This window comes from Aedes aegypti, chromosome 1 (genome assembly GCF_002204515.2).
Source record: "Aedes aegypti strain LVP_AGWG chromosome 1, AaegL5.0 Primary Assembly, whole genome shotgun sequence".
In the NCBI taxonomy this organism is placed as follows: domain Eukaryota; kingdom Metazoa; phylum Arthropoda; class Insecta; order Diptera; family Culicidae; genus Aedes; species Aedes aegypti.
Genome location: NC_035107.1, coordinates 66,727,662 through 66,739,693, shown reverse-complemented (window position 1 = coordinate 66,739,693; position 12,032 = coordinate 66,727,662). Strand labels below are relative to the sequence as shown.

The 12,032-nt window shown below is 40.2% G+C and overlaps 1 protein-coding gene across 2 annotated transcripts in view; it reads left to right on the top strand.

The window, feature by feature from the left end:
- LOC5572392 overlaps window positions 1–12,032 on the top strand; it is a 55,771-nt gene that overhangs the window by 22,756 nt on the left and 20,983 nt on the right. For both annotated transcript variants that reach the window (XR_002498806.1, XM_021838648.1), the window contains exons 5-6: window positions 861–1,108; window positions 1,174–1,533. Coding sequence is in view for 1 of the 2 variants with exons in the window: in XM_021838648.1 (XP_021694340.1) it covers window positions 861–1,108; window positions 1,174–1,533 (608 nt within the window). In the remaining variant the exon portion in view is untranslated. The remainder of the gene's footprint in view (window positions 1–860; window positions 1,109–1,173; window positions 1,534–12,032) is intronic.

Below are 12,032 nucleotides of genomic sequence, written 5' to 3'. Positions count from 1 at the left end.
TAACATTGCGAATTTGAAATGATCGTTAAGTGAGTGGTCGATGGAAATTTCGTCAGTGTTACGTCTGTTTGTTTGTGGCTACAGTATCTTTCTTCACAGGACAGACATCCTTAGCGTGAGAAGAACTTCCGCAAATTATGCATTTAGCATCCGTGGGGCAATGTTTTGTATCATGATCCCATTTTTGGCACCGACGGCACTGAGTGGGATTCTGAAAATTTCCTAGAGGTTTCTGGAATTGTTCCTATGTTACACGGACATCGAACATAAGTCTTGATTTTTCGAAACTTTTAATATTATTTAGATCACTTTTTTTGAAGTGAACTAAAAAATATTCTTGCGAAAGCCCTTTCCGACCAATGCCAGATTGGGTTCTCTTTTTCTTAATGGTTACTTGGGCCGGGGAAAATCCAAGTAAATCATTTATTCCATTTTTGATCTCATCAGGTGACTTATAGTTACTTGAGATGCCCTTCATGCTTCCTCACCTGAACGAAAGGCTACTTAAATTTGTTGCTTGGAAAATTTGTCCGAAACTTCGAACGGATTGCTGAGTTCCAAGCAATCCTCAAAACCTTCATAAGAGCCCCCGTTTGCTATTCGTCTCACAAATAACTAGGGTAGGTGTACCAGTTATGGCCATAGTGGTTCCCTATTTCGCCATACGTGATGATTTGAATGTCTCAACATTTTGAAAAGTTTTTTTGTGTTTTAGCAGTAAGATATAGGATGTATCTTGATGTTAAAACATTCAAAAAGATTAAAAATGTAAAAGCTATCCGAATTTTGCTTATGGCCAAATAGGGAACCACTATGTCCATAACTGGTACACTTTCCCTACTGTGCCTTCATCTTTCAAGGGATTCCCTGGATACGCACTATCGACCGGCAAAAGTGCGAATTGAAGCATACGGAGAAGTGGCCATTACGGAAATGGTCTGTCACCCGAAGCACGCCGACCGCAGCCATCACTACGATTTAGCCATTCTCAAATTGAACGCAACTGTCCTTCTCAGCAATAGCCTGATCCCGGCTTGTTTGGCGAACAACTGGACGGAAAATCTGTACGACATCCTTGTCCAGACGTCCTTCGTTACCGAATCGCTAGGTCCATTGTAAAATTATATTTAACGCTCCCCTTCCACATTGTTCCCTAACCCAATCATTGAACAGTTTCAGATCATATGACGCTGGTCGAGACGGACGAGAACAGAATTTCGTTGTATGAAGTGTGCGACTCCCTACGTGGATCAACCCGGTGGTTCAACCGGTCCGACCAAACCGGTGAACTGTGCGTCATCAGTTCCGACCAGTTGATATACGAAACGTACCCCGTGTTGAGGCATAGTTCATCGTCCGGGGCAATACTGCAGACGTCCAACAGGCGATCCTGCATGTCGACAATAGTCGGGCTGAAGGTGTCCAACGAGGGGGGGAACGGAATTCCGGATCGGTTTTCGGTTGACATCTATGCTCGAATCTCCTCGCACGTGGACTGGATCGAGCAGATCATCTGGAATGTGCAACCCAAAGGTAATTGGCCATTTCTTGTTTATTCTCAGGTTCAGGGTAGATTCTTTTAGACACCTCCTTCTTCTTCTGGGCATTAATGTCCCCATTGAGACAGAGCCGGCTACTCAGCTTAGTGTTCTTACGAGCACTTCCACAGTTATTAACTGAGAGCTTTCTTTGCCTAAGTTGCCATTTTCGCAAACGTATATCGTGTGGCAGGTACGATGATACTCTATGCCCAGGGAAGTCAAGGAAATTTCCATTACGAAAAGATCCTGAACCGACCGGGAATCGAACCCAGACACCTTCAGCATGGCTTTGCTTCGTAGCCGCGGATTCTAACCACACGGCTAAGGAAGGCCCCCACCTTCCTTATGTGATTCTTTTTTATCCTTTATTTGTATCATTTCAAACATTACATATAGGGGAAGTGTACCAGTTTTGGTCACCCTAAAGAAAAATATTGTTTATACATAAATCAAAAGACCTTTGGTTACTGTCAATACATTAAACGAAAGATTTAGATTGTACCCCGTTTGGCATAAAGTCGTTTGGCATAAGGTCATTTGGCATAAGGTCATTTGGCATAAAGCCGTTTGGCATAAAGTCGTTTGGCATAATGGCCGTTTGGCATAATGATTGACTTAGAATGAATTTCGGCATTTTTGAAGTTTTTACCGAGATCAACACCACCAACAATTTTTGTTAGGTTCTCTATAAGCGTGGTGTTCGTTTAGAGGTTTTCCAAGCTATGAATGTCATGAATTGTTGTGACATTAGAGAGCATAACTGAATAAAACTCGTGACGGGTCTGGAAGATCTTTTCGGAATAATAATTTTCTCTACATCCCAGAACATAGAGTATCTTTGAGCTTGTTGCGATATACATACTTGAAAACAGTAAATTGGCAAAGAAAGTTCGCAGTTATTAATAACGGGAATGCTCATAGAATATTTTGTTGCAGATCAAGCTCTGTCCCAGTATGGACGTAACACTTGATGAAAATTACTTGATAAAAAAGGGAAAATTTATTTGCAAAAATTAAAAGCTCTAATCCAAAGATCTTTTATTGTTGCATAATGCAAAAATAGAGCAGATTTTTTTCGTTCAAAATGTTTAAAGCTCTAATGCAAACAAATTTTCTCACAACATAACTCAAATGAACAACACATGTTTAAAAGAAAATATGAATGGCAAAACTTTTGGACGATTTAATATAAATTTTTATTTTGGAAGTGTACGTCAAAAACAAGCCGTCTATTATCGAAAGAAGGGAAAATTTGTGATTGAGATATTTTTTTCCAGCATATTTCGAAAGGAGATCATGTGTTTGCAAAAAAATATGTTGATTATTGGCAGATTCTAAAGTAATTATCATTCTAACAGCACGTATTGCCAGAATTGCTAAAACAGTAAAATATAAAAATGGTTAACATTTAGATTTACTTAATAATAAAATTAAAAACAGTATAAATATAAAGAACAGCCTATTATTAAAAGAAGGCAAAATTTATGATTAAACCAATAGAAAATTGGACGCCAAAAACTATTGCGGCATAATAAGACAAAAAGACATCAAAAATTACATTCAGAATCATCGAAGTGATTGTGCTACTTTTCCCGAATGTTGTTACTCCGAATGTCGGTTTCCGAAGGGTGCACGACGTTAGGCATAAATACGTTAGGCATAAGGACGTTAGGCATAAGTACGGTAGGCATAAATACGATAGGCATAATGGACGTTTGGCATAATGGATGTTTGGCATAATGGACATTGGGCCTAATGGACGATAGGCATAATTCTCGAAATACAAAAAATGAAATTATTTGTTTGAAAAGTGAGCTGATTTTTTTGGTAATTGTGAAGGGCTTCAAACATTAGAATTGTGTCCTTTGAAATATGATTGCTTTGCAGTCGTCCCATAGTTGTGAATCCTTTGAGGTCAATTTCTAGGACAAAACTTGATAAAATGGTTAACATGATAATGGAAGTGCTCCTAGAACACTAAGCTAAGGGCTTGGGCTGGAGAGTAATGCCAAGAATATGAACGACGCTGTAACTGCTGCTCATCTTTTGAGTTAAATCGTACACATACTATTGACAAATTTTTCATCAGAGATTGTCCCTTCATTAAATTGGAGGCTGTTCTTTATAGTTATACTGTCGACAAAATTATTGGAGTTGGTGCTGCTAATGTTTAAATCAGGATTTTTTTCTTTTTTTTATAATCAAACTGTTCTTTCGAGACTTACTTATTCAAAAATTTATATCACTATTGCTCCTAATACTTCCATCATACATTTTCCCTTCTTTGAATCATAGGCTGTTCTTTATACTTTTACGGTCAATTTAATGACTGTAAGAAAAGCACCTTCTTCCAATAAAATGCTGTTTTGTGGATTTTTTCTGTTCTAATAGTTCTAATAGAATTTCAAATATTTTCAAGGTGCTTTTGGCAATGCTTTCAAATGTGGCTAATCAAAATTGTTTGAAAAAAATCGAAAATTGTAGGCAGAAGAAGCAAAAGAACTGTTTTTACCACATTAAATTGACGAGCAGACTCGGAGTGGGAATGTAACGCTCTTATTGGCGTCACACTATCAGAATATTATTGTTGAAGATAATGTCACCTATCATAACATGAATTTTTGGCTTGACTCTAGATTGCTGTCTTCAAATTAATTATTTGCATCATAAGTACTAATAATTATATAAAAGATTTCCCTTCTTTAGAATTAACGCAAATATGTGAGAGAAATGTAAAAAATGGCATATACTCACCAAACTAAACATCTCTAGAAATAAATAACACTTGCATATTGCAAATAAAAATGGATACTTGCAAAAATTGATTGAAATAGACTTTAGAATGATAACAATGACCATGATGACAATATTCTTCCATATTTTGCGATAATCGATTCATTGTCAAATTTCATAACACCGGAAACTGAAATTTGTAACCAACCAATTAACCCACACACACGCACGTTACTTTATGCCAAACGTCCATTATGCCTAACGTCCATTATACCAAATGTCTTTATGCCTAACGTCCATTATGCCTAACGTCTTCATGCCTAATGGGTTATACTCCCGCCTGTAACTTAAGTAGATCAATGTTACCGATTGCCAACTCTTTGTCAGATGGAAACAAAAAAATATCTAAAAAAATATAGCCCCAAAGAACAACCTATGTATAAAAGAAGGTGAAATTTATTTTAATTTTCAAACAACAGTTCTTTTACTTATAATAATGGCTATATCATATTTAGAAAAAATTAGAATATTTGAAAGAAGGGTAAATTTGAGCTAAATATATCAAAATCACCAGCGCAAAAAAAAAAATATTTCAATAGCGAAACTCAAAAGAAGAATTAATATTTGAATGAAGGGTAATTTCTGGATAAATAATAAAATACTATTGGCAATAACTTTCCTTATATGCTTTAGTCTACTCAAGGGGATATGATTGTTGAATAAAGTGTCTTTTTGTATCAATTGACCTCAAAACAAGCCTGATGTCATCAGAAAGATTCATTAGAAACGTAAAAAAATTCTAATAAATTCTTGGTTTCAGACTCATTATGCCAAACGACTATTATGCCAAACGACCATTATGCCAAACAACCATTTTGCCAAACGACTTTATGCCAAATGACCATTATGCCAAACGGCTTTATGCCAAACGACTTTATGCCAAATGACCTACCACCAAATATTTCAATCCATGCTCAGCAGGGAAAATATAGAAACTCATCAGAGACTTGGTTTTTGTATAAAAATGGAGGTGGCGAATACTGGACCACTTGCACCAGTATTCGCCACGATTTTAATTTCGGTTCCTGAATTCGCCACCTACGTTGATTTCTTATGGAGGGTGGCGAAAAATAGGTGCAAAGGAGCAAAAATTTTAAGAAAAATGTTTTTTTTTTCTATTATTTTCTGAGTAAATTTTGCGGTTTCCAAGAATGTTTCCGTATCACCTTAAAGCAATTTAGCGAACACTAAACAATTGTCAACCATATTTGTCGTAAAACGGTTAATAATCCGGGGTGCCGAATAACTGGTACATGGCGAATATCGGTACACCTTCCCTATCTAGGTGTTTTGCCTAACAACACTTTTTTTCCTAAATTGGTTTAATTGATTCCGTCTGTAAATTCATTAGGGAATTCCTCCGAGGATTTTCTCCAGAAATTATTCCAGGGGCTTTTTCAGATAATTTATCTGGAGATTTTTTGCAAAAATTTATCTGATGGTCAAGAATTTCTGCGAATATTTCCTCCAGAAGTTCCTTCGAGAATCTTCTCCAGGATTTTTTCCGGGGACATTCTCCAAAAATTCCTCCTCGAATTTCCTCCGGCGATATCCCCCAAAAACTCCTCCGAAGATTTTATCCAGGAATTTCTCAGGACATTTCCAATAGCAATTTCTCTGAGGATTTCATCCAGGAATTCCTCAGGGGATTTCGTTCAGATATTCCTGCATGATTGAGGAGAAGTTCTTTCCCCAAAAATTCCCCGAGGTTTCCTCCTGGAATTCCAAAGGGGATTTCTAATAAAAATTCCTCTGGGGATTTCATTTAAAAAACGAGGAAGTCCTCCGGGAATTTGCTCCAGGAATTCGTCCGGCGAATTCTTCCAAGCATGCCTGTTAAGATTTGCGCCAGGATTTTCTCCAGATATTCATCCAGGAATTTCTCATGAGATTTCGACTAGAATTTACTCCGTGGATTACCTCCAGAAGTTTATGTGGGGTTTTCTTACAGCAATTCCTACGGGATTCCCTCTAAGAGTTCCTCCGGGGATTTCCTCTTGAGATTTTCTCCAGGATTTTATCCAGAAATTCTTCCGGGGATTTCCTTCTGGAATTTGTCCAAGAATTCTTCAGAGTTCTAGTAAAACCATGGAAATCCTCCGGAATTCTCCTAGGAATTCTTCACGAGTTTCTTCGAAAAATTCCCTACATTTCCTCCGGAAGTTCCTCCAAGATATTTCTCCAGAGTTCCTCGTGTAATTCCTCCAAAGTTCCTCTAGAATTTTTTTTTCTCCTAGAAATTCTTCCTGATTCCCTCTGACAATTTCTTTGGATTTCATCCAGCAATTCCTTGTATTTCCACCAGGAATTCTTGCAAAGTTCTTCCAGAAATTTATCTAGAGTTCCTCAAGCGTTTGCTCTGGATTTCATCCAGTAATTCCTGAAAAGTTTTCCCAGAGCTCCATGGGGGATTCCTTCGATATCCTCTAAAGTTTTTTCAAAAATTTATCCGGAGATCCTCAAGCAATAAACCCGGTATTCTTCCTGAAACGCCCCGGAGTTCATTCAGAAACGCTCAAGAAATTCCTTCAATCCTTCGGAGTTCCTCCTGGGAATTCTGTCGGAGCTTTACCGGGAATCCCTTCTGAGTTGCTCCAGAAAGTCATTCGGAGTTCTTTCAGAAATTCTACTGATTTTTGTCTAGCATTTCCTCCGAAGTTTCCCCAGAGCTACACAGGGAAATCCCTCCGGATTTCCTTCACAGGTGCTTTTGGGTTTTTTCGTAGTTCTTTCAGAAATTCCTCCATAGTTCTACCAGGATTTTTCCCGGGTTTCCCTGAGGAGTTTCCCTGCAATTCCACCACAAATGCATCCGGAGTTTCTCCAGGAATTCCTTAAGAGTTCCTCTGGGAATTTCTCCAAGAATAGTTTCAGATTTCCTCCAGCAATGCCTACGGAGTTCCTTCAGGAATTCTTCCAGACTTCCTCTGGAAAATCCTCAAGAGCTCTGCCGGGAATTCCTCCAGAGTTACTCCGAGCATACCCCCAAGAATTTCTTCGGAATTCCCTCAAGATTTACTTCAGAGTTTCTACAGGACTTACTTCGGAGTTTCTCCAGGAATAATTTTTGAGTTTTTCCGGGAATTCCTTCGTTGTGCTTCCAGGAATTTGTCACGACCGCCGTCTGATGAGTCCATTTTGTGCCTTGTTGCTGCTGCTGCTGATGTTGTTGTCACGATCCGTTCCGTTCCGAGTCCGCCAACTGAATGACCCGACTTCGGATTGGGGCCACTATTTATAGGAAACAGCTGCAGCGAGTCAACTCTTTAAACCTCGCTACAGCCTGTCTGCTACTAGCCACTCGCCTTGCTGCTGTTGCTGATATTGTTGTTGTCACGATCTGTTCCGTTTCAAGTCCACCAATTGAATGACATTGCTGTGGCTTAGAGGGTCGTATTTATTGCATTTTGTCTTGCGTTCGTTTCGCAATTTCCCTCCACTTTTACCCGTACAGACAGTGAGAGGGGTGGCTTCGGTTGCGTGCGAATTGAAGTATGCGTGTTTTCTTTCTCGAAAGGGATACAATGGATTTGGCAATTTATGAACATATATTTTTTTTTTTACTCTGCAATGTCCGCTGCTACAGAATTCTTTCAAAACTTTTGAAGTTTTTTGAGCTCCTCCGGGATGTTCTCCATAGTTCCTGTAGGATTTTTTTCCGGAATTTTTCAAAAAAAAAAAAAACTATCCAGCACATCCTTCAGAGTTCCCCACACATTTTTTGAAGGTCCTCCAAGAATTTCTTCAGAATTCCACATAGATTTTCTTTGGAGTTCCCTTGGGAATTCCTTCAGAATTCCTCCGGAAATTCTTTTGGAGAATCTCCAAGAATCTCTAAAAAGAAATCCTAGAAAAACTATGGAGGAACTCCGGAGGCGTTTTCCAGAGAAACTTCGGAATAATTGCTTGACAAACTCTAGAGATATTCCTGCAGCAACTAAGAAAGAAATTCGAAGTAATTCCTGGTGGACCTGCAACAAAATTCCCGGAGGAATTCTTGGAGAATATCTCCGAAGGAAATTGCTAAGGGCAATCCTCGGCCCCAGAGGAAATCCTTGTGAAAACCCTAAGGGGAGTACTTGGGAGAAATCCCCGGATTAATTCTTGAAGAAATCTCCGCAGAAAATTATGGAGGAAATCCCCAGAGGAATTCCTGAAGGAAATCCCCGGATTATTTCTTGGAGGGAATTCTCGGAACAGCTCTTGGAAGAAATCTCTCGGGGCATTTCTGATGGAAATCCCCTGAGGAATTTCTGGAAGAAATCTCCGAAAAAATTGCTGTTGCAAATCTCCCAAGAAAATTGCTGGAGAAAATTTCCAGAAAAATTCTTTGAAAAAAATCCCCGAAAGAATTTTTGGAGAAATTTCCTCATGATTTTTTTTGGACGAAATTCTCTGAGGGATTGCTATTGGAAATCCCCTTGGCAATTTCTAGAGCAAATCGCCAGAGAAGTTTCTGAAGGAAATGCTCAGAGGAATTTCTGGACCAATCTCCGGAGGTGCTTCTGAAGGAAATCCCCGAAGAAATTCCTGGAGGAAAGTACAATAGATTTTCTGGACGAAATCTCCGGAGGAATTGTTGTTAGAAGTTCCTCGGGGAATTCCTGGCGAAAATTCTCGAAGGAGGTCTTGACGAATATCCCCGGAGGAATTTGAATTTGAAATTCTTGGAGAAGTTCTTGGAGTGAATCTCCGGAGGAATTTTTTGAGAAAATCCCCGGAGAAATTCCTTGAAGAAATCCCAGGAGAAATTTCTGGAGCAAATCCCCGAAGGAATTGCCATTGGAGATCTCCTGAAGAATTTCTGGAGAAAATCCTCGGAGGAGTTCTTGGGGGAAATCTCCGGAAGAAATGCCTGGAGCATATCGCCAAAGGAATTTCTGGAGGAATTCCTGGACGAAATCCCTGGAGGAATTTCTGAACGAAATTCCCAGAAGAATTCTTGGAGGATATCCCAGAAGAAGTTACGAGAAGAAAAAATCTCTAAAAAAATCCCAGAAACAATTTTTGAAGAAAATCCTCAGAAGAAATTTTCAATGAATTTCTGGACGAAATCCCCAGAGGAAATCCTGGACGAAATCTCCGGAGGAATTGCCATTGGAAATTTTCCTGAGAAATTCCTGGAAAACATCCCCTGAGGAATTGCTATTGGAAATCCCCTGAGAAATTCCTGGCGAAAATTCCCAGAGGAGTTCTTGGGGATATTGCCGGAACGATCCATGAAATCCCCGGAGGAATTTCTGGAGAAAATCCCCGGAGAAATTCCTGGTTGAAATTCCAAGAGAAATTCCTAATTCAAATCCCAAGAGAAATTCCTGAAGGAAATCTCCGGAGGAATAGAAGTCCCCTGTTGAATTCCTGGAAAAAATCTCCAAGGAGATCTTGAGGAATAGAGAGAATCCTTGGGATTCTCGGAGAAATTCCTGGAGTGAATCCCCGGAGGAATTCTTGGGGGAAATCTATGAAAAAATCTCCGGAGGAATTTCTGGAGAAAATCGCCGTAGGAATTCCTGGACGATATCCCTTGAGGAATTTTTGGACGAAATCCCCAGAAGAATTCCTGCAGGAAATCCCAGGAGGAGATTGGGAAGGAAATTGTCGGATGTGCTTCTAGTGGAAATACCCGGAGCAATTCCTGGTGGAAATCTCCGAAAGAATTTCTAGACGAAATTCCCCGAGGAATTTCTGGATGAAATCCATAGCTATTGAAAATCCCCTGGGAAATTCCTGGAGAAAACTCCCGGAGGAGTTCCTGGGGAAATCGCGAAGGAATCCTTGAAATCCCTGGAGAAATTCCAGGAAAAAATCCTGGAGAGAATTCTCGAATGAATTCCTGGTTAAAATCACAAGAGAAATTCTCGGAGGAAATCTCCGGAAAAATTCTCTAAAAAAATCCCCGAAAGAATTTTTAGAGAAAATCCCAATAAGAAATTCTTTATGAATTTCTGGACGAAATCCGCAGAGAAAATCCTCGATGAAATTCCGGGAGGAATTGGAAATGCTATTGGAAATCCCATGAAAAAATCCTGGAGAAAATACCATAGGAGTTCTTTGGGGAAAGCTTCGGGGGAATGATTGAAAATAATCTGCCGATATAATTTCTGGGCGGCTCTACCGGCAATTCCTTTCGAGCTCCATTGGGAGCTCCTTCGGAAATTCCTTTGGAGGTCCTTTGGAAATTCCTTCGGATTTTCGACATAGTTCCTCCAAGAATTGAATCGGAGTTTCTCCAGGAATCCTCCAGTAATTCTTAGAAAATCCTCCGAAGTTCCACTAGGAATCCTACTGTAGTTATTCCAAGAATTCGTCAGATATCCTCCGGGAAATCCTGCAGAGTTTCTCCAATACATCCCTAAAAGTTTCCCCTGGCAATTCACACAAGTTTCTCCTAGTATTCATTCAGAGCTCCACCTGAAATCCCTCCGGATTTCTCCAAGAATTAGTTACTTTACATCCCTCCGGAATTCCTCCAACAATTATTCTGAATTCCATCCAGCAGTTCCTCGGAAGTTCCTTGAGTGTTTCAGCAGGAATTGCTTAAATGTTCTTACATCAATTCCTTCGGAGTTCCTTCAGATTTCCTTTATGAAGTTACTATAGGAAACGAAGTTCATCTGAAGCTCGACCCGAAATTTCTTAGTTGTTCTTCCAGAAAAGTCTCTGGAGCACCACCGAGAATATTTTCGGAGCTCTGCCGGGAATTCTTTCGAAGCTCCGCTGAAGATTATATCGGAATTCCTCCGGGAATTCCTTCGGAGTTCATCCGTATACTATTTTGGAGTTCCTTCGGGATTCTTCATGGTAATCCATTTTGTTGTTCGATTCTATTGAGAAGTGAGTAAATTGTAGTAACCTACGACCGGCGCATTACAGCCATACCTACCCTAGCAACGATTGTTTAGTTGTACAAACAAGCAAACAAATTTTCATTCGTTCTTCAGACTACAGCCTAACCACACGTATTTTATTAACACTCTCTCAAGAGGTTATGGGCCCAGAGCGTAGGCCATAGCTGAAGAATAGTAAATCAAAAGGAAGTTTCTCTAGTGTGCCCAACATGGTTCTTCCGAGGGGCGATTCAAGTTCTCAAGGCGGTAGGAGTACTGGTGGCGAATCGAGAGGAATCGGCCAAGGAGATGGCGCCTCGACCAGTAGTGTGGGTGTGCGGCCAGCTGCGCCGGTGCGATCGTTTGGAAACGCAGTTAGTCTACCGGCCGTGGAGAAATTGAAAGGACGCCAGAATTACGCCTCCTGGTCCTTTGCAATGAAGATGATCCTCATACGCGATGGGACGTGGCGTGCAGTGAAACCGGCTGAAAACCAGGACGTGGATCTGGAGATGTGCGAGCGGGCTTTGGCGACCATTTGTTTAAGTTTGGAGAAGCAGAATTGCAGCCTTGTCAAGACTGCGAAGACATCAAAAGAAGCATGGGACAAGCTACAGCAAGCGTTCCAGGACAACGGACTCATCCGAAGATTCGGACTTCTGGACAAGCTGACATCCATCAAACTCGAAGAATGTGAATCGTTCGAGGATTACGTGGATCAGCTGGTGACGACGGCGAACGATTTGAGTGAAATAGGATTCGAAGTCAACGATCAGTGGATTGCTTCCTTGCTGCTCAAAGGACTTCTGGAGTATTATAACCCGATGATTATGGGACTTCAAGCTCACAGCTGACGTGGTGAAAACCAAAC